The sequence below is a fragment of the Entelurus aequoreus genome, linkage group LG21 (assembly GCF_033978785.1).
Source record: "Entelurus aequoreus isolate RoL-2023_Sb linkage group LG21, RoL_Eaeq_v1.1, whole genome shotgun sequence".
NCBI classification, from domain to species: Eukaryota; Metazoa; Chordata; class Actinopteri; order Syngnathiformes; family Syngnathidae; genus Entelurus; species Entelurus aequoreus.
The window spans coordinates 16,923,327-16,945,839 of NC_084751.1; the positions used below are offsets into that span (position 1 = coordinate 16,923,327).

A 22,513-nucleotide genomic window follows, 5' to 3' on the forward strand; every position below is an offset into this window, starting at 1 on the left:
AATGCGTGAAGAAATGTATCTTTGTGAGTTTTACTAGAAACATTTTCTTTTGTAAGATTTGCAAAGACACAAGTTAGTTTTTTTTTACTCAATATGACAGTATAACTGCCACACTCACTATGACAGTTATTTAAACATAACTCCTAAACCAAACATGAAAAATGGCTAATAAAGCCTGAAATAATGCATTCTTGTGAGTTTTACTCGAAACATATGCTTTTTTAAGGCTTGCAAACACAAAAAGTAGTTTTTTACTCAATATGACAGTAATGTTCTTAAAATCCTGAGATAATGCGAAAAAAGCAATAAAAATGTATTTCATCATAATTCCTAATCCAAACATGCAAAATGTCTAAAAATGCCTAAAATATTGAATCCATGTGAGTTTTATTAGAAGCAGTTGTTTTTGTAAGGTTTGCAAATACAAAAATTAGGTTTTACTCACTATGACAGTATACTGTCACACTCAATATGACAGTTATTTAAACATAACTCCTAAACCACACATGAAAAATGGCTAATATTCCTGAAATAATGCATCCTTGGCAGTTTTACTCGAAACATGTGCTTTTTTAAATCTTGCAAACAAAAAAAGTAGTTTTTTACTCAATATACTGTAATGTTCTTTGAATCCTGAGATAATGCGAAAAAAGCAATAAAAAATGTATTTAAACATAACATATTTATCATTTACCATTTATTTATAACTCCTAAACACATACTTGCCAACCTAGAGACCGCCGAATTCGGGAGATTTGCGGGGAAAGGGGAGACGGGGGAGAGAGGAGGAGTATATTTATAGCTATAATTCACTGAAATTCAAGTATTTCCTATTTATATATTTCCGGACTATAAGGCGCACCTGACTATAAGCCGCATCAGCTAAATTTAGGGGAAAATACAGATTGCTCCATATATAAGCCGCACCCGACTATAAGCCGCAGGCGTTTTGATGTGTAATTACCGTAGTATATAGGGGTTCCTGCTACCACGGAGGGGATTGTCGGGACAAAGATGACTGTTTGGGAACGCAAAGCGTCCCATTTATTAACAATAAATCCTTCAATCATTCAATCAAACTTTCACATCTTTGACATGGCGAACAGCATTCGTGCAGAGTACAAATAATACAACGGTGCAAAGTAATACAAAGTGCTCGCCTGTACGTTATCAAAATAACCAGCCTACTACCGGTATATGAAAAGTCAGTCTTTAATCATTGTGTCATCGTCTTCCTCCTGCGTACTAAAACTACCGAAATCCTCTTCGTCGGTGTCGGAGAAGAACAGGTCCAAAATGGCGTCGTCAGCCACTCTCTCTCCTTTGTTCTCGCTCTCAAAACCTTCCTCTTCGTCAGTGGAATCAACGGCTCCGGCTTCGTCAGCCGTTACGCTGTCCTCTTCATCATCACGACGCAGAAAGCCGTTGATGATCGTGGATGTTTTCACACTTTTCCATGCCGTCAGGATCCACTGGCAGACTTGAGCAAAAGTTGCTTTTCGCATGTGACCAGTTTTGGTGAATGATTTCTCACCGTTAGTCATCCATGCCTCCCACTGAACTCGTAGTGCCACTTTAAAAGCACGATTCACACTGATGTCCAGTGGCTGCAAATGCTTCGTTGTGCCCCCAGGAATCACTGCTGGAATAGAGTTTGTGCTCTTGATGGCTGCTTTCACAGAATCTGTTATATGGGCCCTCATGCTGTCCAAAACGAGCAGTGCTTTTTTTTTGCGAAAAAATCCCCCAGGTCGCTTGCCATAGCACTCATTCAGCCATTCCTTCATAACGCTTTCCATCATCCACCCTTTCTGGTTGACTTTTACGGAGATGTCTTTCGGGAATTTTTCATTTGGCATAGTAATCCGTTTAAAAATCACCATCGGTGGAAGCTTCAGTCCGGATGCTATGCAGCCCAGAACACAAGTGAAATGTGTTCTCTCATGGCCAGTTGTTCTCAGTGTGATGGACGATTCACCTTTTTTGTTAACAGTCCTTGTGAGAGGCAAGTCAAAGGACAGAGGCACTTCATCCATATTTATTATCTCGTCCGGTCCGATGGAATATTTGTCTATCTTTCTTTGTGTGAATTCGCGGAAGTTTGTTATTTTCTCCTTGTGGTCGGGAGGGAGTTGCTGACTCAGAGTCGTCCGTGCCCTATTGGACAGTCCTTTTCGTCTCATGAATCTGAGACACCATGATGGTCCACCTCTAAAATCTTCAATATTCATTTCTTTGGCGGTTGTTTGGGCTTTCAGTCGGATCTGCACGGTGGAAACACCCCGGCCGTCTGCTCTCTGTGTGTTCACCCAGTCCTCAAGAAAGTTTTCAAGTTCCGGCCATCTGCTTTTATTACTCCGAAGGATTTTTTTGTCTTTTTGCATTGAATCAGTTCTTCATGCTGCCGTCTCCAACGTCTCACCATTGATTCATTGATGAGACGATTGCCTTTAACTTAAAAGCAGCATCATATGCACTTCTCCGTTTGTTTTCCATATTGAGGGTGTTTGCATGAACACTTCCTTCGCGCAACGTGTCGCTGACGCTCTCCTACTCTTTGTTTTGCTCTCGTTACCTGGCGCCAGATGTCTGCCTCGGTCTCGCGCATCCTCGGTAGTGCGCGCCCCTGGTTACCGTAAGCCGTAGAAAAGCCGCACCGTTGTATAAGCCGCAGGGACCAGAACGAGGGGAAAAAGTAGCGGCTTATAGTCCGGAAATTACGGTATATAAAATAAATACTTGACTTTCAGTGAATTCCAGCTATATATATATATATATATATATATATATGTATTTTATTATATATATATATATATATATATATATATATATATATATATATATATATATATATATATATATATATATATATATATATATATATATATATATATATATATATATAGATATATATATATATCTATATATATATATATATATATATAGATAGATATATATAGATATATATCTATATATATCTATATAGATATATCTATATATATCTATATATATATATATATATATATATATATATATATATATATATATATATATATATATATATATATATATATATATATATATATATATATATATATATATATATATATATATATATACATATATATATATATACATATAAATGAAATAAATACTTGAATTTCAGTGTTCATTTATTTACACATATACACACATACTCCTCTACTCATTGTTGTATTTGAAAGTGCAATGCTTTGCAGCCAGTAGCACAGCCTTTGAATATGTATGGGCAGAGTAATATTCTGGGTTGGAGTAACCAGGCGAGGTGATGAAGTTACGTCTCTTTACTTCGTACTTCAGAACCGACTGCCACATTTGCCGTCAGGGTTCGCAATATTTTGGTTGGCACAATGTAAACCGTTGGCCAACCAAAAAGTAACCACATAACACTATACCCAACATTCACCAGGAGATGGCAACAAACAACTTAGATCAATAGAGTGAAATTTAACAGGCAGGAAAGGAGTGAGTTTAGGGTTGAATTGTCCATCCTCGTTCTATTCTCTGTCACTCGTCGTCGCCATGACTGTCTCTTCTTCATCTCCTTCTTGTTGTGTGTGCAGTTGTGCACTCTCCAATCACCGTAGATGTTATAACGTGACTGGGCCGGCATGCTATTTATATGAAGGAAAAGCGGACGTGACGACAGGCTGTCCTCACGAACCTGGAGGGGGCGTGCCTTAAGTCCGGCTGGAAATCGGGAGAAATTCGGGAGAATGGTTGTCCTGGGAGGTTTTCGGGAGAGGCACTGAAATTCGGGAGTCTCCCGGAAAATTCGGGAGGGTTGGCAAGTATGCCTAAACAACACATGCAAAATGGCTAATAATGCCTGGAGACATGTATCTTTGTTAGTTTTACTAGAAAAATGATCTTTTGTAAGGTTTTCAAGACACAAGTTAGTTTTTTTAACCAAATATGACAGTAAAACTGTCATACTAAATATAAATAAATAATAATAAATGGGTTAAACTTGTATAGCGCTTTTCTACCTTCAAGGTACTCAAAGCGCTTTGACAGTATTTCCACATTCACCCATTCACACACACATTCACACACTGATGGCGGGAGCTGCCATGCAAGGCGCTAACCAGCAGCCATCAGGAGCAAGAGTGAAGTGTCTTGCCCAAAGACACAACAGACGTGACTAGGATGGTAGAAGGTGGGGATTGAACCCCAGTAAGCACAGCCACTCTACCAATTTCGCCACGCCGTCCCGTGAAAGTTATATAAACATAACTGCAAAACCAAACATTTGTCTAAAAAAGCCTGTAATATTGTATCTCTGTGAGTTTTACTAGAATCAGTTGTTTTTGTAAGGATATCAAATACAAAAATTGTGTTTTACTCAATATGACATGTCACACTCAATATGACACACTCAATATGACAGTTTTTTAAACATAACTCCTAAACCACACATGCAAAATGGCTAATAATGCCAGGAGAAATGTATCTTTGTGAGTTTTTCTGGGGGGAAAAAATTGTAAGGTTTGCAAACACAAAAAGTAGTTTTTTACTCAATATGACAGTAATGTTCTTAAAATCCTGAGATAATGCAATACAAATGTATTCCATCATAATTCCAAACCAAACATGGGAAATATCTAAAAATGCCTGTAATATTGTATCCATGTTACTTTTACTAGAATCAGTTGTATTTGTAAGGTTTGCAAATACAAAATATGGGTTTTTCTCACTATGACAGTATACTGTCACACTCAATCTGACAGTTTTTTAAACATAACTCCTAAACCATACATGCAATATGGCTAATAATGCCTGGAGAAATGCATCTTTGTGAGTTTTACTAGAAAAAAATATATTTTGTAAGGTTTGCAAAGACACAAGTTAGTTTTTTTTACTCAATATGACAGTATACTGTCATACTAAATCCATCCATCCATCCATCCATTTTCTTCCGCTTATCCGAGGTTGGGTTGCAGGGGCAGCAGCCTAAGCAGAGAAGCTCAGACTTCCCTCTCCCCAGCCACTTCGTCCAGCTCTTCTCGGGGGATCCCGAGGCGTTCCCAGGCCAGCCGGGAGACATAGTCTTCCCAATGTGTCCTGGGTCTTCCCCGTGGCCTCCTGTCGGTCGGACTTGCCCTAAACACCTCCCTAGGGAGGCGTTCGGGTGGCATCCTGAGCAGATGCTCGAACCACCTCATCTGGCTCTTCTCAATGTGGAGGAGCTCCTTCTTCACCACAACGGACCGATCCGCCTGTGGATCTCACGATCCACTTTTCCCTCACTCGTGAACAAGACTCCTAGGTACTTGAACTCCTCCACTTGGGGCAGGATCTCCTCCCGAACCTGGAGATGGCACTCCACCCTTTCTCGGGCGAGAACCATGGACTCGGACTTGGGCGTGCTGATTCTCATCCCAGTCGCTTCACACTCGGCTGCGAACTGATCCAATGTGAGCTGAAGATCCTGGCCGTTGAAGCCATCAGGACCACATCATCTGCAAAAAGCAGAGACCTAATCCTGCAGCCACCAAACCGGATCCCCTCAACGCCTTGACTGCGCCTAGAAATTCTGTCCATAAAAATTATGAACAGAATCGGTGACAAAGGACAGCCTTGGCAAATGCAAAATGGCTAATAATGCCTGGAGACATGTATCTTTGTTAGTTTTACTAGAAAAAAATATTTTGTAAGGTTTGCAAAGACACCAGTTAGTTTTTTTATTCAATATGACAGTATAGCTGTCATACTAAATATTAAAGTTATATAAACATAACTCCAAAACCAAACATGCATAATGTCTAAAAATGCCTGTAATATTGTATCTATGTGAGTTTTACTAGAATCAGTTGTTTTTGTAAGGTTTGCAAGTACAAAAGTTAGGTTTTACGCACTATGACAGTATACTGTCACACTCAAAATGACAGTTTTTTAAACATAACTCCTAAACCACACATGCAAAATGGCTAATAATAACTGGAGAAATTTATCTTTGTGAGTTTTACTGGAAAAAAATATTTTGTAAGGTTTGTAAAGACACAAGTTTACTTAATATGACAGTATAACTGTGATACTAAATATGAAAGTTGTATAAACATAACTCCAAACCAAACATGCAATCCGTCTAAAAATGCCTGTAATATTTAATCTATGTGAGTTTTACCAGAATCACGTATTTTGGTAAGGTTTACAAATACAAAAATTAGATTTAAAAATAATGACAGTATAACTGCCACATTCAATATGACAGTTATTTCAACATAACTCCTAAACCAAACATGCAAAATGGCTAATAATGACTGGAGAAATGTATATTTGTGAGTTTAAATGGAAAAAATTATTTTGTAAGGTTTGTAATGACACAAGTTAGTTTTTTTACTCAATATGAATGTATAACTGTCATACTAAATATGAAAGTTATATAAACATAACTCCAAAACCAAACATGCAATCTGTCTAAACATGTCTGCAATTTTGAATCTATGCAAGTTTTACTAGAATCAGTTGTTTTTGTAAGGTTTGCAATTACAAAAATTACGTTTTACTCCCTATGACAGTATACTGTCACACTCAAAATGACAGTTATTTAAACATAACTCCTAAACCACACATGCAAAATGGCTAATAATGCCTGGAGAAATGTATCTTTGTTAGTTTTAGTAGAATAATGATCTTTTGTAAGGTTTGCAAAGACACAAGTTGTTTTTTTTACTCAATATGAATGTATAACTGTCATACTAAATATGAAAGTTATATAAACATAACTCCAAAACCAAACATGCAATCTGTCTAAACATGTCTGTAATTTTGAATCTATGTGAGTTTTACCAGAATCAGGTATTTTGGTAAGGTTTACAAATACAAAAATTAGGTTTTACTCATAATGACAGTATAACTGCCACATTCAAAATGACAGTTATTTAAACATAACTTCTAAACCAAACATGCAAAATGGCTAATAATGACTGGAGAAATGTATCTTGGTGAGTTTAAATGGAAAAAAAGATTTTGTAAGGTTTGTAAAGACACAAGTTAGTTTTTTTTACTCAATATGACAGTATAATTGCCACATAATATGACAGTTATTTCAACATAACTCCTAAACCACACATGCAAAATGGCTAATAATGCCTGGAGAAATGTATCTTTGTGAGTTTTACTGGAAATAAATATTTTGTAAGGTTTGTAAAGACACAAGTTAGTTTTTTTTACTCAATATGACAGTATAGCTGTCATACTATATATGAAAGTTATATAAACATAACTCCAAAACCAAACATGTATAATGTCTAAAAATGCCTGTAATATTGTATCTATGTGTGTTTTACTAGAATCAGTTGTTTTTTTAAGGTTTGCAAATACAAAAATTAGGTTTTACTCACGACTCACGACAGTATACTGTCACACTCAATATGACAGTTATTTAGACATAACTCCTAAACAACACATGCGAAATGGCTAATAATGCCTGGGAAAATGTATCTTTGTTAGTTTTACTAGAATAATGATCTTTTGTAAGGTTGGCAAAGACACAAGTTAGTTTTTTTTTACTTAATATGACAGTATAGAGTGTCCGCCCTGAGATCGGTAGGTTGGAGTTCAAATCCCAGCCGAGTCATACCAAAGACTATAAAAATGGGACCCATTACCTCCCTGCTTGGCACTCAGCATCAAGGGTTGGAGTTGGGGGTTAAATCACCAAAATGATTCCCGGGCGCGGCGCCGCTGCTGCCCACTGCTCCCCAAGGGGATGGGTCAAATGCAGAGGACAAATTTCACCACATCTAGTGTGTGTGTGACAATCATTGGTACTTTAATCTTTAAACTTTAAAAAGTATAGCTGTGATACTAAATATGAAAGTTATATAAACATAACTCCAAACCAAACATGCAATCTGTCTAAAAATGCCTATAATATTGAATCTATGTGAGTTTTACCAGAATCACGTATTTTGGTAAGGTTTACAAATACAAAAATTAGGTTTTACAAATAATGACAGTATAACTGCCACATTCAATATGACAGTTATTTCAACATAACTCCTAAACCAAACATGCAAAATGACTAATAATGACTGGAGAAATGTATATTTGTGAGTTTAAATGGAAAAAACACTAGTTAGTTTTTTTACTCAATATGACAGTATAACTGTCATACTAAATATGAAAGTTATATAAACATAACTCCAAAACCAAACATGCATTATGTCTAAAAATGCCTGTAATATTGTATCCATGTGAGTTTAACTAGAATCAGTTGTTTTTGTATGGTTGTCAAATACAAAATATGGTTTTTACTCACTATGACAGTATACTGTCACACTCAATCTGACAGTTATTTAAACATAACTCCTAAACCACACAAGCAAAATGGCTAAGAATGCCTGGAGATATGTATCTTTGTGAGTTTTACTAGAAAAAAATATATTTTGTAAGGTTTGCAAAGACACAAGTTAGTTTTTTTTTACTCAATGTGACAGCCAATATGACAGACAACTGTCATACTAAATCCATCCATCCATCCATTTTCTTCCGCTTATCAGAGGTCGGGTTACGGGGGAAGCAGCCTAAGCAGAGAAGCCCAGACTTCCCTCTCTCCAGCCACTTCGTCCAGGTCTTTTCGGGGGATCCCGAGGCGTTCCCAGGCCAGCCAGAAGACATAGTCTTCCCAATGTGTCCTGGGTCTTCCCTGTGGCCTCCTGCCGGTCGGACTTGCCCTAAACACCTCCTTAGGGAGGCATTCGGGTGGCATCCTGAGCAGGTGCCTGAACCACCTCATCTGGCTCCTCTCAATGTGGAGGAGCAGCGGCTTTACTCTGAGTTCCTCCTGGATGACAGAGCTTCTCACCCTATCTCTAAGGGAGAGACCCGCCACTCGGCGGAGGAAACTCATTTCGGCCGCTTGTACCCGTGATATTGTCCTTTCAGTCATAACCCAAAGCTCATGACCATAGGTGAGGATGGGAACGTAGATCGACTGGTAAATTGAGAGCTTTTCCTTCTGGCTCAGCTCCTTCTTCACCACAAAAGATCGATATAGCGTCCTCTTACGCCTGTGGATCTCATGATCCACTCTTCCCTCACTCGTGAACAAAACTCCTAGGTACTTGAACTCCTCCACTTGGGGCAAGATCTCCTCCCCAACCTGGAGATGGCACTCCACCCTTTCCCGGGCGAGAACCATGGACTCTGACTTGGAGGTGCTGATTCTCATCCCAGTCGCTTCACACTCGGCTGCGAACCGATCCAATGAGAGCTGAAGATCCTGGCCAGTTGAAGCCATCGGGACCACATCATCTGCAAAAAGCAGAGACCTAATCCTGCAGCCACCAAACCGGATCCCCTCAACGCCATGACTGCGCCTAGCCTCCTCTCCAGTACACATGAATAGACCTTACCGGGAAGGCTGAGGAGTGTAATCCACGTTAGTTGGAACACACCCTCTGGTTCCCCTTCTTAAAGAGAGGAACCACCACCCCGGTCTGCCAATCCAGAGGTACGCGATTTTGCACAGTCTTGTCAACCAAGACAGCCCCACAGCATCCAGAGCCTTAAGGAACTCCGGGCGAATCTTCTCCACTCCCCGGGCCTTGCCACCGAGGAGCTTTTTAACTACCTCGGCAACCTCATCCCCAGAAATAGGAGAGCCCACCACACCATGCCTGGACAATTTTGTTTTTGGGGAAGCCATGGAAAACGACTTCCGGACGGCTTCGAAGCGATTCTGGACCACCATCCGCCAGGCATTTTTTTAACCATTTTGCATGAGTTGTTTAGGAGTTATGTTTAAATAACTGTCATATTGAGTGTGACAGTATACTGTCATAGTGAGAAAAACCCATATTTTGTATTTGCAAACCTTATAAAAACAACTGATTCTAGTTAAACTCACATGGATACAATATTACAGGCATTTTTTTTAGACATAATGCATGTTTGGTTTTGGAGTTATGTTTATATAACTTTCATATTTAGTATGACAGTTATACTGTCATATTGAATAAAAAAACTAACTTGTGTCTTTGCAAACCTTACAAAATATGTTTTTCTAGTAAAACTCACAAAGATACATATCTCCAGGCATTATTAGCCATTTTGCAAGTGTGGTTTAGGAGTTATATAACTGTCAGATTAAGTGTGACATTATACTGTCATAGTGATAAAAACACATATTTTCTATTTTCAAACCTTACAAAAACAACCGCCACAATCAGACAGTCCGATTGTGGACTGAACACTCCCCACAGGACTTCCCGGGTCGAATGCCTTCTCCAAGTCCACAAAGTACATGTAGACTGGTTGGGCAAACTCCCATGCACACTCAAGGACCCTGCCGAGAGTATAGAGCTGGTCTACCGTTCCACGACCAGGATGAAAACCACATTGTTCGTCCTGGATCCGAGGTTGGACCCAGTCCTCTCCAGTACACATGAATAGACCATACCGGGAAGGCTGAGGAATGTGATCCACGATAGTTGGAACCGATCCCCGGTTCCCCTTCTTAAAGAGAGGACCCACCACCCCGGTCTGCCAATCCAGAGGTACCGCCCCCGATGTCCACCCGATGTTGCAGAGTCTTGTCAACCAAGACAGCCCCAGCATCCAGAGCCTTAAGGAACTCCGGGCGGATCTCATCCTCCCCCGGGGCCTTGACACCGAAGAGCTTTTTAACTACCTCGGCATCCTCAGCCCCAGAAATAGGAGAGCCGACAACAGATTACACAGGCACTGCTTCCTCATAGGGAGACATGTTGGTGGGATTGAGGAAGTCTTCGAAGTATTCCCTCGGATAAGCGGAAGAAAATGGATGGATGGATGGATTTAGTATGACAGTTATACTGTCATATTGAGTAAAAAACAAAAACTTGTGTCTTTGCAAACCTTACAAAATATTTTTTCCAGTAAAACTCACAAAGTTACATTTCTCCAGGCATTATTAGCCATTTTGCATGTGTGGTTTAGGAGTTATGTTTAAATAACTGTTAGATTGAGTGTGACAGTTTACTGTCATAGTGAGAAAAACCCATATTTTGTATTTGCAAACCTTACAAAAACAACTGTCCATCCATCCATCCACCTTCTTCCGCTTATCCGAGGTCGGGTCGTGGGGGCAGCAGCCTAAGCAGAGAAGCCCAGACTTCCCTCTCCCCAGCCACTTCGTCCAGCTCTTCCCGGGGGATTGAGGCGTTCCCAGGCCAGCCGGGAGACATAGTCTTCCCAACGTGTCCTGGGTCTTCCCCGTGGCCTCTTACTGGTTAGACGTGCCCTAAACACCTCCCTAGGGAGGTGTTCGGGTGGCATCCTGACCAGATGCCCTAACCACCTCATCTGGCTCCTCTCGATGTGGAGGAGCAGCGGCTTTACTTTGAGTTGCCCCCGGATGGCAGAGTTTCTCACCCTATCTCTAAGGGAGAGCCCCGCCACCTGGCGGAGGAAACTCATTTCGGCCGCTTGTACCCGTGATCTTGTCCTTTCGGTCATAACCCAAAGATCATGACCATAGGTGAGGATGGGAACGTAGATCGACCGGTAAATTGATAGCTTTGCCTTCCGTCTCAGCTCTTTCTTCACCACAACGGATCGATACAGCGTCCGCATTACTGAAGACACTGCACCGATCCACCTGTCGATCTCACGATCCACTCTTCCCTCACTCGTGAACAAGACTCCGAGGTACTTGAACTCCTCCACTTAGGGCAGACTCTCCTTCGCAACCTGGAGATGGCACTCCACCCTTTCCAGGGTGGGAACCATGGACTCGGACTTGGAGGTGCTGATTCTCATCCCAGTCGCTTCACACTCAGCTGCGAACCGGTCCAGTGAGAGCTGAAGATCCTGGCCAGATGAAGTCATCAGGACCACATCATCTGCAAAAACAGAGACCTAATCCTGCAGCCACCAATCTGGATCCCCTCAACGCCTTGACTGCGCCTAAAAATTCTGTCCATAAAAGTTATGAACAGAATCGGTGACAAAGGGCAGCCTTGGCGGAGTCCAACCCTCACTGGAAACGTGTCTGACTTACTGCCGGCAATGCGGACCAAGCTTTGACGCTGATCATACAGGGAACGGACTGCCACAATCAGAGACAGTCCGATACCCCATACTCTCTAAGCACTCCCCAAAGGACTTCCCGAGGGACACGGTCGAATGCCTTCTCCAAGTCCACAAAGCACATGTAGACTGGTTGGGCAAACTCCCATGCACCCTCAAGGACCCTGCCGAGAGTATAGAGCTGGTCCAGAGTTCCACGACCAGGACGAAAACCACACTGTTCCTCCTGAATCCGAGGATCAACTATCCGGCGTAGCCTCCCTCCAGTACACCTGAATAGACCTTACCGGGAAGGCTGAGGAGTGTGATCCCACGATAGTTAGAACACACCCTCCGGATCCCCTTCTTAAAGAGAGGAACCACCACCCCGGTCTGCCAATCCAGAGGTACCGCCCCCGATGTCCACGCGATGCTGCAGAGTCTTGTCAACCAAGACAGCCCCACAGCATCCAGAGCTTTGGATAGTGCACTGCTTCCCCTTCCTGAGGCGGCGGATGGTGGTACAGAATCGCTTCGAGGCCACCCGGAAGTCGTTTTCCATGGCTTCCCTGAACTCCTCCCATGTCCGAGTTTTTGCCTTCGTGACCGCTGAAGCCGCACACCGCTTGGCCTGTCGGTACCTCTCCGCTGCCTCAGGAGTCCTATGTGCCAAAAGAACCCGATAGGACTCCTTCTTCAGCTTGACGGCATCCCTCACCGCCGGGTGTCCACCAACGGGTTCTAGGATTACCGCCACGACAGGCACCAACTACCTTGCAGCCAAAGCTCCAATCAGCCGCCTCGACAATAGAGGTGCGGAACATGGTCCACTCGGACTCAATGTCCAGCACCTCCCTCGTGACATGTTCAAAGTTCTTCCGGAGGTGGGAATTGAAACTCTCTCTGACAGGAGACTCTGCCAGACATTCCCAGCAAACCCTCACAATGTGTTTGGACCTGCCAGGTCTGTCCGGCATCCTCCCACACCATCGCAGCCAACTCACCACCAGGTGGTGATCGGTAGAAAGCTACGCCCCTCTCTTCACCCGAGTGAAGAGAGGGGCATCCCCCCACCCGAAGGCGGAGGGAAGCTACCCTCTCGTCCACTGGCATGAACTCCAACGTGCAGGCTCTGAGCCGGGGGGAAACAAGAATTGCAACCCAGCCCGTCGCCTCTCACTGCTGGCAACGCCAGAGTGAACGAGAGTCCAGCCCTTCTCGATAGAACTGGTTCCAGAGCCCTTGCTGTGCGTCGAAGTGAGTCCAACTATATCTATTCGGAACTTCTCCGCATCGCGCACTAGCTCAGGCTCCTTTCCCCCCAGCGAGCTTCTGTGGCCGAGGATCGGACCGCCAAGTGCCCTGCCTTCGGCTGCCGCCCAGCTCACATTGCACCCGACTTCTATGGCCCCTGCTATGGGTGGTGAGCCCATTGGAGGGGGGAACCCATGTTGCCTCTTCGGGCTGTGCCCGGCAAGGCCCCATGGGGGCAGGCCCGGCCACCAGGCGCTCGCCTTCGTGCCCCACCACCGGGCCTGGCTCCAGAGGGGGGCCCCGGTGACCCGCGTCCGGGCGAGGGAAATCTGGGTCCTTTGAAAATTTTCACCCCAGATTCTGATTCTAGTTAAACTCACATGGATACAATATTACAGGCATTTTTAGACATAATGCATGTTTGGTTTTGGAGTTATGTTTATATAACTTTCATATTTAGTATGACAGTTATACTGTCATATTGAGTAAAAAAAACTAACTTGTGTCTTTACAAACCTTACAAAATATTTTTTTCCAGTAAAACTCACAAAGGTAAATTTCTCCAGCCATTATTAGCCATTTTGCATGTGTGGTTTAGGAGTTATGTTTAAATAACTGTCAGATTGAGTGTGACAGTATACTGTCATAGTGAGTAAAACCCATATTTTGTGTTTGCAAACCTTACAAAAACAACTGATTCTAGTGCAACTCACATGGATACAATATTACAGGCATTTTTAGACATAATGCATGTTTGGTTTTGGAGTTATGTTTATATAACTTTCATATTTAGTATGACAGTTATGCTGTCATATTGAGTAAAAAAAACTAACTTGTGTCTTTACAAACCTTACAAAATATTTTTTTCCAGTAAAACTCACAAAGGTAAATTTCTCCAGCCATTATTAGCCATTTTGCATGTGTGGTTTAGGAGTTATGTTTAAATAACTGTCAGATTGAGTGTGACAGTATACTGTCATAGTGAGTAAAACCCATATTTTGTATTTGCAAACCTTACAAAAACAACTGATTCTAGATACAATATTACAGGCCTTTTTAGACATAATACATGTTTGATTTTGGAGTTATGTTTATATAACTTTCATATTTAGAATGACAGTCATATTGAATAAAATAACTAACTTGTGTCTTTGCAAACCTTACAAAATATATTTGTCTAGTAAAACTCACAAAGATGCATATCTCATGGCATTATTAGCCATTTTGCATGTGTGGTTTAGGAGTTACTGCGATGAGGTGGCGACTTGTCCAGGGTGTACTCCGCCTTCCGCCCAATTGTAGCTGAGATAGGCTCCAGCGACCCCCCGCGACCCCAAAAATGGACAAGTGGTAGAAAATGGATGGATGGACGGGTTTAAGAGTTATGTTTAAATACATTTGTATTGCTTTTTTCGCATTATCTCAGGATTCTAAAAACATTACTGTCAAATTGAGTAAAAAACTTATTTTTGTGTTTGCAAGATTTTAAAAAGCATATGCTTCGAATACAACTCTCAAGGATGCATTATTTCAGGCAATATTAGCCATTTTTCATGTGTTGTTTAGGAAATACGTTTAAATAACTGTCATATTGAGTATGACAGTATACTGGTTTTACTCAGTATGACAGTATACTGTCATACTGAGTAAAACCTAATTTATGTATTTGCATACCTTACAAAAACAACTGATTCTAGTAAAACTCACACGGATTCAATATTACAGGCATTTTTAGACATTTTGCATGTTTTGTTTAGGAATTATGATGGAATACATTTTTATTGCTTTTTTCGCATTATCTCAGGATTTTAAGAACGTTACTGTCATATTGAGTAAAAAAAATAATTTTTATGTTTGCAAGCCTTAAAAAAGCATATGTTTCACGTAAAACTCACAAGAATGCATTATTTCAGACATTATAAGCCATTTTTCATATATAGATTAGGAGTTATGTTTAAATAACAGTCATATTGAGTGTGACAGTATACTGTCATTATGTGTGAAACCTAACTTTTGTATTTGCAAACCTTACAAAAACAACTGATTCTCGTAAAACTCACATGGATTCAATATTACAGGCATTTTTAGACATTTTACATGTTTGGTTTAGGAGTTGTGTTTGAATACATTTTTATTGCTTTTTTCGCATTATCTCAACTCTAAGAACATTACTGTCATATTGAGTAAAAAAAACTACTTTTTGTTTTTGCAAACCTTACAAAATATTTTTTTCCAGTAAAACTTATAAAGATACATTACTCCAGGCATTTTTAGCCATTTTTATTGCTTTTTTCGCATTATCTCAGGCAGGCCTGGCCCTAACCAATCTGGCATCCTAGGCAAGATTTTAGGTGGCGCCCCCCCACATCGGCAGTGAAGTGTATATACTCACAAGAAACCGAATAGCTTTGTCTTTGACCTTTTTTTTTACTTAAAGAAAGCAAATTAACATATTATATGAGAATGTTATGTTATGATTATCTTTAACCGAATCACAGCAGTGCTCAAATTAAAAAACAGCATTCCCTCTCATGTGATATTGCTTAATTAACATTAATGATGTGCACTTTAACAACTAGGCTTACAACTATACCTAATATATAAAGGAATGGAAAAGTGACTATTACCTGCAGGGCAAACATTAGCTAACCAGAAGGCAATAACAATGTAAACAAAAAACACCTGCTTAAAAGATCTAATACAAATGTCCCTGAGGAATGTAAGGTGGGAGTACTGTAATTACCTAACGTTACATTATTATTTTCCATAACAATTTAGCCCCCTCCACAATATTAACCCGACGTTAAAACAGAACTAGCTATTTATTGATTAGCAATTGCCGAATCATGTAACATTAGCTTAATGCTAAAAAGCCAGGTTACTATCACATTCTGTAACAGACAAATAATTTCATGTAGGCTAACGTTACCTCCCTGCTACATCTGTCTTTTTCTTGTTTCTCCTCCTCTTCTTTTTTCTTCCCTGGGCACCTGACAGTTTTGGCCGTTTTGACATCTTGTGTTGATTTTTTGATGTGGTGACGTCCATAAACAGTCATGATACGGGAAGGGAGGGGGCGCACCGTGCAGGGGGAGGGGGGGGGGGGCGGTGTAATGTTGTAACAAATAATATTTCTATTAAATAGGCTTTACTTTGCATTTTAATTAACATGGGATTATTGTTTGTATTTAGAAATAATAGTACCAACTTTTTTTATTTTTTTTTCTCCAACATTTGTGGCACTGGTGTGGCGCCCCCTGATGGACGGTGCCCTTAGCATTTGCCTATACGGCCTATGCCACGGGTCGGCCCTGATCTGAGGATTCTGATAACATTACAGTCATATTAACTAAAAAACTACTTTTTGTGTTTACAAGATTTGAAAAAGCATATGTTTCGCGTAAAACTCACAGAGATGCATTATTTCAGGTATTATTAGCCATTTTTAATGTGTGGTTTAGGAGTTATGTTTAAATAACTGTCATATTGAGTTCACACTCAATATGACAGTGAGTAAAACCTAATTTTTCGTTCTTAGAACGTTCTTAGAACGTTCTCATCTATATACCATAATTTGCCTGCAATGGAAACAGCAACTGTCAGGCTTTTATAAGTGTTTTTTTCGAAAATTTACTTTTTATACAGTATGTTGTAACGTTTCCCTAACTTTCTGCGAAAGTGTTGTGTTTTGTGAACAATCTGACGCCGGCTGAGTCAAGGCTGCACGCACAGTAGGTGGCGGTAATGCACACACAAGGTTGCTTGCCAACCGCCATGAAAATCAGAAGAAGAAGAAGAAGAAGGAGAAGAAGACTGCACGCGTGCACAATTGAAGCTGCTCCGTGAGACAAAGAAGGACGAAGGCTAACTACTTCCAGAATCCCGATTTTAAAGCAATTTGGTGCCCAATCCATTTATCACAAGTAAGTATAGAAAGAGTGAAATACGAAGCACGTTTTTGTATAACAATTTCCAACCTACATGATTAATTTCAGACCATTTTACGGTTTTAGCGTTGTGTATAAATGCGCGCCGGCGCTAACTAGCATACATTTCTTGTGCAGGTTGGCTGTTATAAAGTTTCCAAACTGACCAAAGACCAACGAATGACTTCTGAAGAAGGGTGGATTTATTTGTAGTTTAGTTAAACAATAATTTGCCCCGTCAGTGATATGGTTTGAATGCTGCCTGAACGTTCCGAATTTGGCAGACACGGTGAGGACAATGCTGAGGAAAATTGCCACAAACAAAGTCCTGGAGCAGCTTGGCCTCCGTGGAAAGTCAGGAAAAGTGGCGTTTGAGGACTTGCCGCTTTACAGAATAATAAATAGTAAGTGTTAATAATAGGTTTGCATCTTTGAACGTATGTTGCATGTATGCTCACAAGGTCGATCTAGCTGTTATTATTACAGTATTTATTCTAAAGGGAATTCTAAATTGTGCTGGTGATTGCAGAGGGGTGTTTACAAGCAGATGACCACAGCTGAAGTGGATTGTGAGCTTGGAGAGGTCCTGAAACTGGCCACTTTTCGAAAGGGAGGTTCAAAATTTGAGGTACGGAGAAGATAAGATATCCCAATTTTGATTTCCCATTTTATTGAAGTTCCACTGCATGTCTTTTGAATTTGCAATTATAACTACTTGCAGGAGAAGAGGAGGAATTAAGAGGGAGGACAAAAAAGGAAAAAGAAACAAGCAAAAGAACAGAGTGAGATGAGAGGTAAATGATAAAGTAATTATGCCAATGTTTTAATGTTATAGTTCCGTGTGTGCGATAATAGGGCAACCCATTTTCCTTGGGTTTTTTTTTATAGAATAAACACAATATGAAGAAGTTTCAACAGAGGGCTTATAAGCGTAGATGGGCTGCCACAACTAGGCATTTGAAGAAGCAATGCCGACAGTCAACTTTAGAATTAGAGAGTGATGATAGCGAGCAAGAGAATGACACGACATCAACTCCAGAAACAGTGACAAAGTACATGGATGCTTTGTGCAAACTAAGAATAACTGACTAACTGTATCAGGATTCATAAATAACTCTTTGATGCAGTATTGAAATGGTAATATTATCTGATTGTTTTCCAGATGGCTCCTTCTTTTGTGGTCGTTGAGTTCCTTGGTGAACATTCAGTCGCTGTTGTCCCAACCAAATGGACAGAAGATGATGGAAAGGTTATTACTTTTTCTGAAAAGTACTGTGCATAGGCATACTATTGTAGCTTATTATTATTATGTCATTCATCTTGATTATTTTATCTTCAGAATACATTCTGCTATTGGCCAAGGCCAAATCCTACCCACTCCAGAATCCGGAAAGCTGAGATTCCTGACAAACAATTCTGGGAGAGGCTGCCAATTCGGGTTTTCAGGAAAATATTGACTGGTAAGGGAATATTGTCTAAGTCATATCATGTATATTTTAAACAACATAAGTTAAATTCATCTTGAGTCATCGGCATACTTTGAAATTTTGCAGAAGACTTTGACAAGGCCCTTCAATACGAAAAACAAGCTAAAATGTTTTCGAGCCCAGAAGAAGTGTTAACCAAACGGAGCCACATCACCCCTGAACGCTATAGAAACGATGAGGAAAATGTGTTTGATGCTGACGGTATAGTCACTTTTCAAAGACTGTTTACTTACAATACTCAAATACTACTTAGTGGTGCATACATTTTTTTGTCTTCGTTGGTTTAGATGAAGAGGAAATTCGGCCAAAAAAGAAGTGCAGAAAAGAGAAAACACAGATCTTCGTCCAGGCACCCCCACTGCCAGAGCTCCCAACCTTTAACTTTCCAATCTCCAGCGAGTACCAGACCACTTCAGCCAGTACCAGCCAAGGCATCCAGGCCGACCTCACAGCCAAGCGAGAAGCAGCACTTCCAGGCTCAGTCCAGACAGGAATGCATCCAGCTCAAGCCAGTACCAGACTGCTCAAGCCAGTACCAGACCACTCCAGCCAGTACGAGTCAGTACCAGACCGCTCCAAGAAGCAGCAGGAATGCCCTTGACAGTGAACGTTAGTTGGCTATTTAACTGTTGATAGGTGGTGTTAAACAGGCTGTTACAACGGGCAGTAATACGAATTACCTCTTTGACTTTTGTTGTTATTGCAGTTTTCCAGTTGAACATGAAAGTTCAAAATATACTTGAGAACCAGGGAGAAATTATGCGCATGCTGAGAGGGCTGGCAGCACCGTCTGTGGGGCCAGAATCTGTGGATGTTCAGCCTTTCGAGACTCTTGAGCAGCTGAAGGCCTTCTGTGAACGGCTCGACACTGATCTTCTGCTCAGAAAGCAGCTGGTAATTAGTTTTAATTCCCCACTGCAAAAATATCTTGCTCAGTTATCAAAAAACAATTTCTAATCAAGTACAATATTGTTGTTTATTTATTTGTATAGGTGAAAGCTTGTACTGCTCTTGGTGGGCAGAATTTGGCAGACACGGTGAGGACAATGCTGAGGAAAATTGCCACAAACAAAGTCCTGGAGCAGCTTGGCCTCCGTGGAAAGTCAGGAAAAGTGGCGTTTGAGGACTTGCCCCTTTACAGAATAATAAATAGTAAGTGTTGATAATAGGTTTGCATCTTTGAGCATATGTTGCATGTATGCTCACAAGGTCGATCTAGCTGTTATTATTACAGTATTTATTCGAAAGGGAATTCTAAATTGTGCTGGTGATTGCAGAGGCATGCAGGGGTGTTTACAAGCAGACGACCACAGCTGAAGTGGATTGTGAGCTTGGAGAGGTCCTGAAACTGGCCACTTTTCGAAAGGGAGGTTCAAAATTTGATGTACGGAGAAGAGAAGATATCCCAATTTTGAACTCCATTTTATTGAAGTTCCACTGCATGTCTTTTGAATTTGCAATTATAACTACTTGCAGGAGAAGAGGAGGAAGTAAGAGGGAGGACAAAAAAGGAAAAAGAAACAAGCAAAAGAACAGAGTGAGATGAGAGGTAAATGATAAAGTAATTATGCCAATGTTTTAATTCAATTCAATTAATCTACATTCAACTGCTGTCTTTGTTGTATTTGTGATAATTATTTACTTCCAGGATTTGGGTTTCCCTGCTTGGGCTGCTGCCCCCGCGACCCGACCTCGGATAAGCGGAAGAAGATGGATGGATGGATGGATGGATTTACTTCCAGGAAGAGAACCAAGAAGGGGCAGGATACACTGACGCGCACGGCCAAGACCACTGCATTCCATTCCATTTATAAATGATAAATGGGTTATATGTCAAAGCGCTTTGAGTACCTTGAAGGTAGAAAAGCGCTATACAAGTATATACTTGTATAGCGCTTTTCTACCTTCAAGGTACTCAAAGCGCAATTGACAGTATTTCCACATTCACCCATTCACACACACATTCACACATTGATGGAGGGAGCTGCCATGCAAGGCGCTACCAGCACCCATCAGGAGCAAGGGGGAAGTGTCTTGCCCAAGGACACAACGGACGTGCCTGGGATGGAAGAAGGTGGGGATTGAACCCCAGTAACCAGCAACCCTCCGATTGCTGGCACGGCCACTCTACCAACTTCGCCACGCCGTCCCCATTTTTGTATTATATCACTAATAAAGAATTATTTCTGTTGAAATCACTATCACAAATAAATAATTAATTCTGTTGAAATTTCTGTTTGAGTGTTATTCCTGACAATATAGCATAAAAACAGATGTAAATAGCATGTTCCTAAACAGTTCCCTAAACCTTCTAGCCAAACGTTCTTGGCTAAAGTTCTGCTAACCAAGCAAGAACTCCACAACCAAACGTTCTTTGAACGTTATAAACGAACGTTCCCAGAACAATGCCACAACGTTCTCCTAACGTTCACATAACGTTCCCTTGTTACCTGGGTAACAGTAGCTCCTTGAATTCCTTGAATTCCTTCTAAGTCTATCTGATAGCTCAGTTACAGCTCTTTTTATTACCAAATATGTGTTATGTGCTTTATGTTGCACGATTGCACCAAGAAAAATTCCTAGTTTGTGAACCCGTTCTCAAACAATGGCAATAAAACTATCCTGATTCTGATTCTGATTCACAAATACAGGCATTTTTATACATTTTGCATGTTTGATTAAGGAATTATGACGGAATACATTTTTATTGCTTTTTTTGCATTATCTCAAGATTCTAAGAACATTACTGTCATATTGCGTAAAAAACTACTTTTTGTGTTTGCAAGATTTAAAAAAGCATATGTTTCGAGTAAAACTCCCAAGGATGCATAATTTTAGGCATTATTAGCCATATTTCATGTGTGGTTTAGGAGTTATGTTTAAATAACTGTCATATTGAGTGTGACACTGTCATAGTGAGTAAAACCTTTTTTTTTTATTTGCAAACCTTACAAAAACAACTGATTCTAGTAAAACTTACATGGATTCAATAATACAGGCATTTTTATACATTTTGTGTGTTTGATTTAGGAATTATGACAGAATACATTTTTATTGCTTTTTTCGCATTATCTCAGGATTCTGATAACATTACAGTCATATTGAGTAAAAATCTATTTTTTGTGTTTGCAAGATTTAAAAAAAGCATATGTTTCGAGTAAAACTCACAAAGATGCATTATTTCAGGTATTATTAGCCATTTTTAATGTGCTTAGGAGTTTTGTGTAAATAACTGTCATATTGCATGTGGCAGTTGTACTGTCATTATGAGTAAAACCTAATTTTTCTATTTTTAAACCTTACCAAAACGCCTGTTTCTAGTAAAATTCAATAGATACACTATTACAGGCATTTTTAGACATAATGCATATTTAGTTTTGGAGTTAGGTTTATACAAACCCCGTTTCCATATGAGTTGGGAAAATGTGTTAGATGTAAATATAAACTGAATACAATGATTTGCAAATCCTTTTCAACCCATATTCAGTTGAATGCACTACAAAGACAAGATATTTGATGTTCAAACTCATAAACTTTATTTTATTTTTTGCAAATAATAATTATTAACTTAGAATTTCATGGCTGCAACACGTGCCAAAGTAGTTGGGAAAGGGCACGTTCACCACTGTGTTACATGGCCTTTCCTTTTAACAACACTCAGTAAACGTTTGAGAACTGAGGAGACATTTTTTAAGCTTTTCAGGTGGAATTATTTCCCATTCTTGCTTGATGTACAGCTTAAGTTGTTCAACAGTCCGGGGGTCTCCGCTGTGGTATTTTAGGCTTCATAATGCGCCACATATTTTCAAT

General features: G+C 40.4%; 1 protein-coding gene across 3 annotated transcripts; it reads left to right on the plus strand.

Annotated features, from left to right (window-relative positions):
• Positions 1 to 17,092: 17,092 nt before the first annotated feature.
• On the plus strand, positions 17,093 to 20,905 carry LOC133638924 (uncharacterized). 3 transcript variants are annotated; one of them, XM_062031966.1, is made up of 13 exons: positions 17,093 to 17,213; positions 17,355 to 17,620; positions 17,746 to 17,844; positions 17,938 to 18,010; positions 18,379 to 18,465; positions 18,556 to 18,676; positions 18,770 to 18,904; positions 19,100 to 19,312; positions 19,410 to 19,597; positions 19,696 to 19,855; positions 19,981 to 20,087; positions 20,180 to 20,252; positions 20,352 to 20,905. In XM_062031966.1, exons 5-12 carry the CDS (start codon positions 18,379 to 18,381, stop codon positions 20,195 to 20,197), a joined length of 1,029 nt encoding a protein of 342 aa, XP_061887950.1. In that variant the 5' UTR covers positions 17,093 to 17,213; positions 17,355 to 17,620; positions 17,746 to 17,844; positions 17,938 to 18,010; the 3' UTR covers positions 20,198 to 20,252; positions 20,352 to 20,905. The 3 variants fall into 3 exon arrangements, with proteins under 3 accessions (XP_061887950.1, XP_061887951.1, XP_061887952.1); XM_062031967.1 differs by lacking the exon at positions 18,770 to 18,904; XM_062031968.1 differs by lacking the exons at positions 17,093 to 17,213; positions 17,355 to 17,620; positions 17,746 to 17,844; positions 17,938 to 18,010; positions 18,379 to 18,465 and having other exon boundaries at positions 18,991 to 19,312.
• The last annotated feature ends 1,608 nt before the right edge of the window (positions 20,906 to 22,513 follow it).

Excerpts from the sequence above, each read along its gene's own strand:
- LOC133638924 (XM_062031966.1), top strand. The coding sequence starts at position 18,379 with ATGGCTCCTTCTTTTGTGGTCGTTGAGTTCCTTGGTGAACATTCAGTC. Across the intron at positions 18,677-18,769 it reads TTTCAGGAAAATATTGACTG|AAGACTTTGACAAGGCCCTT; the intron begins GTAAGGGAATAT and ends GAAATTTTGCAG. Across the intron at positions 19,598-19,695 it reads TTCTGCTCAGAAAGCAGCTG|GTGAAAGCTTGTACTGCTCT; the intron begins GTAATTAGTTTT and ends TTATTTGTATAG.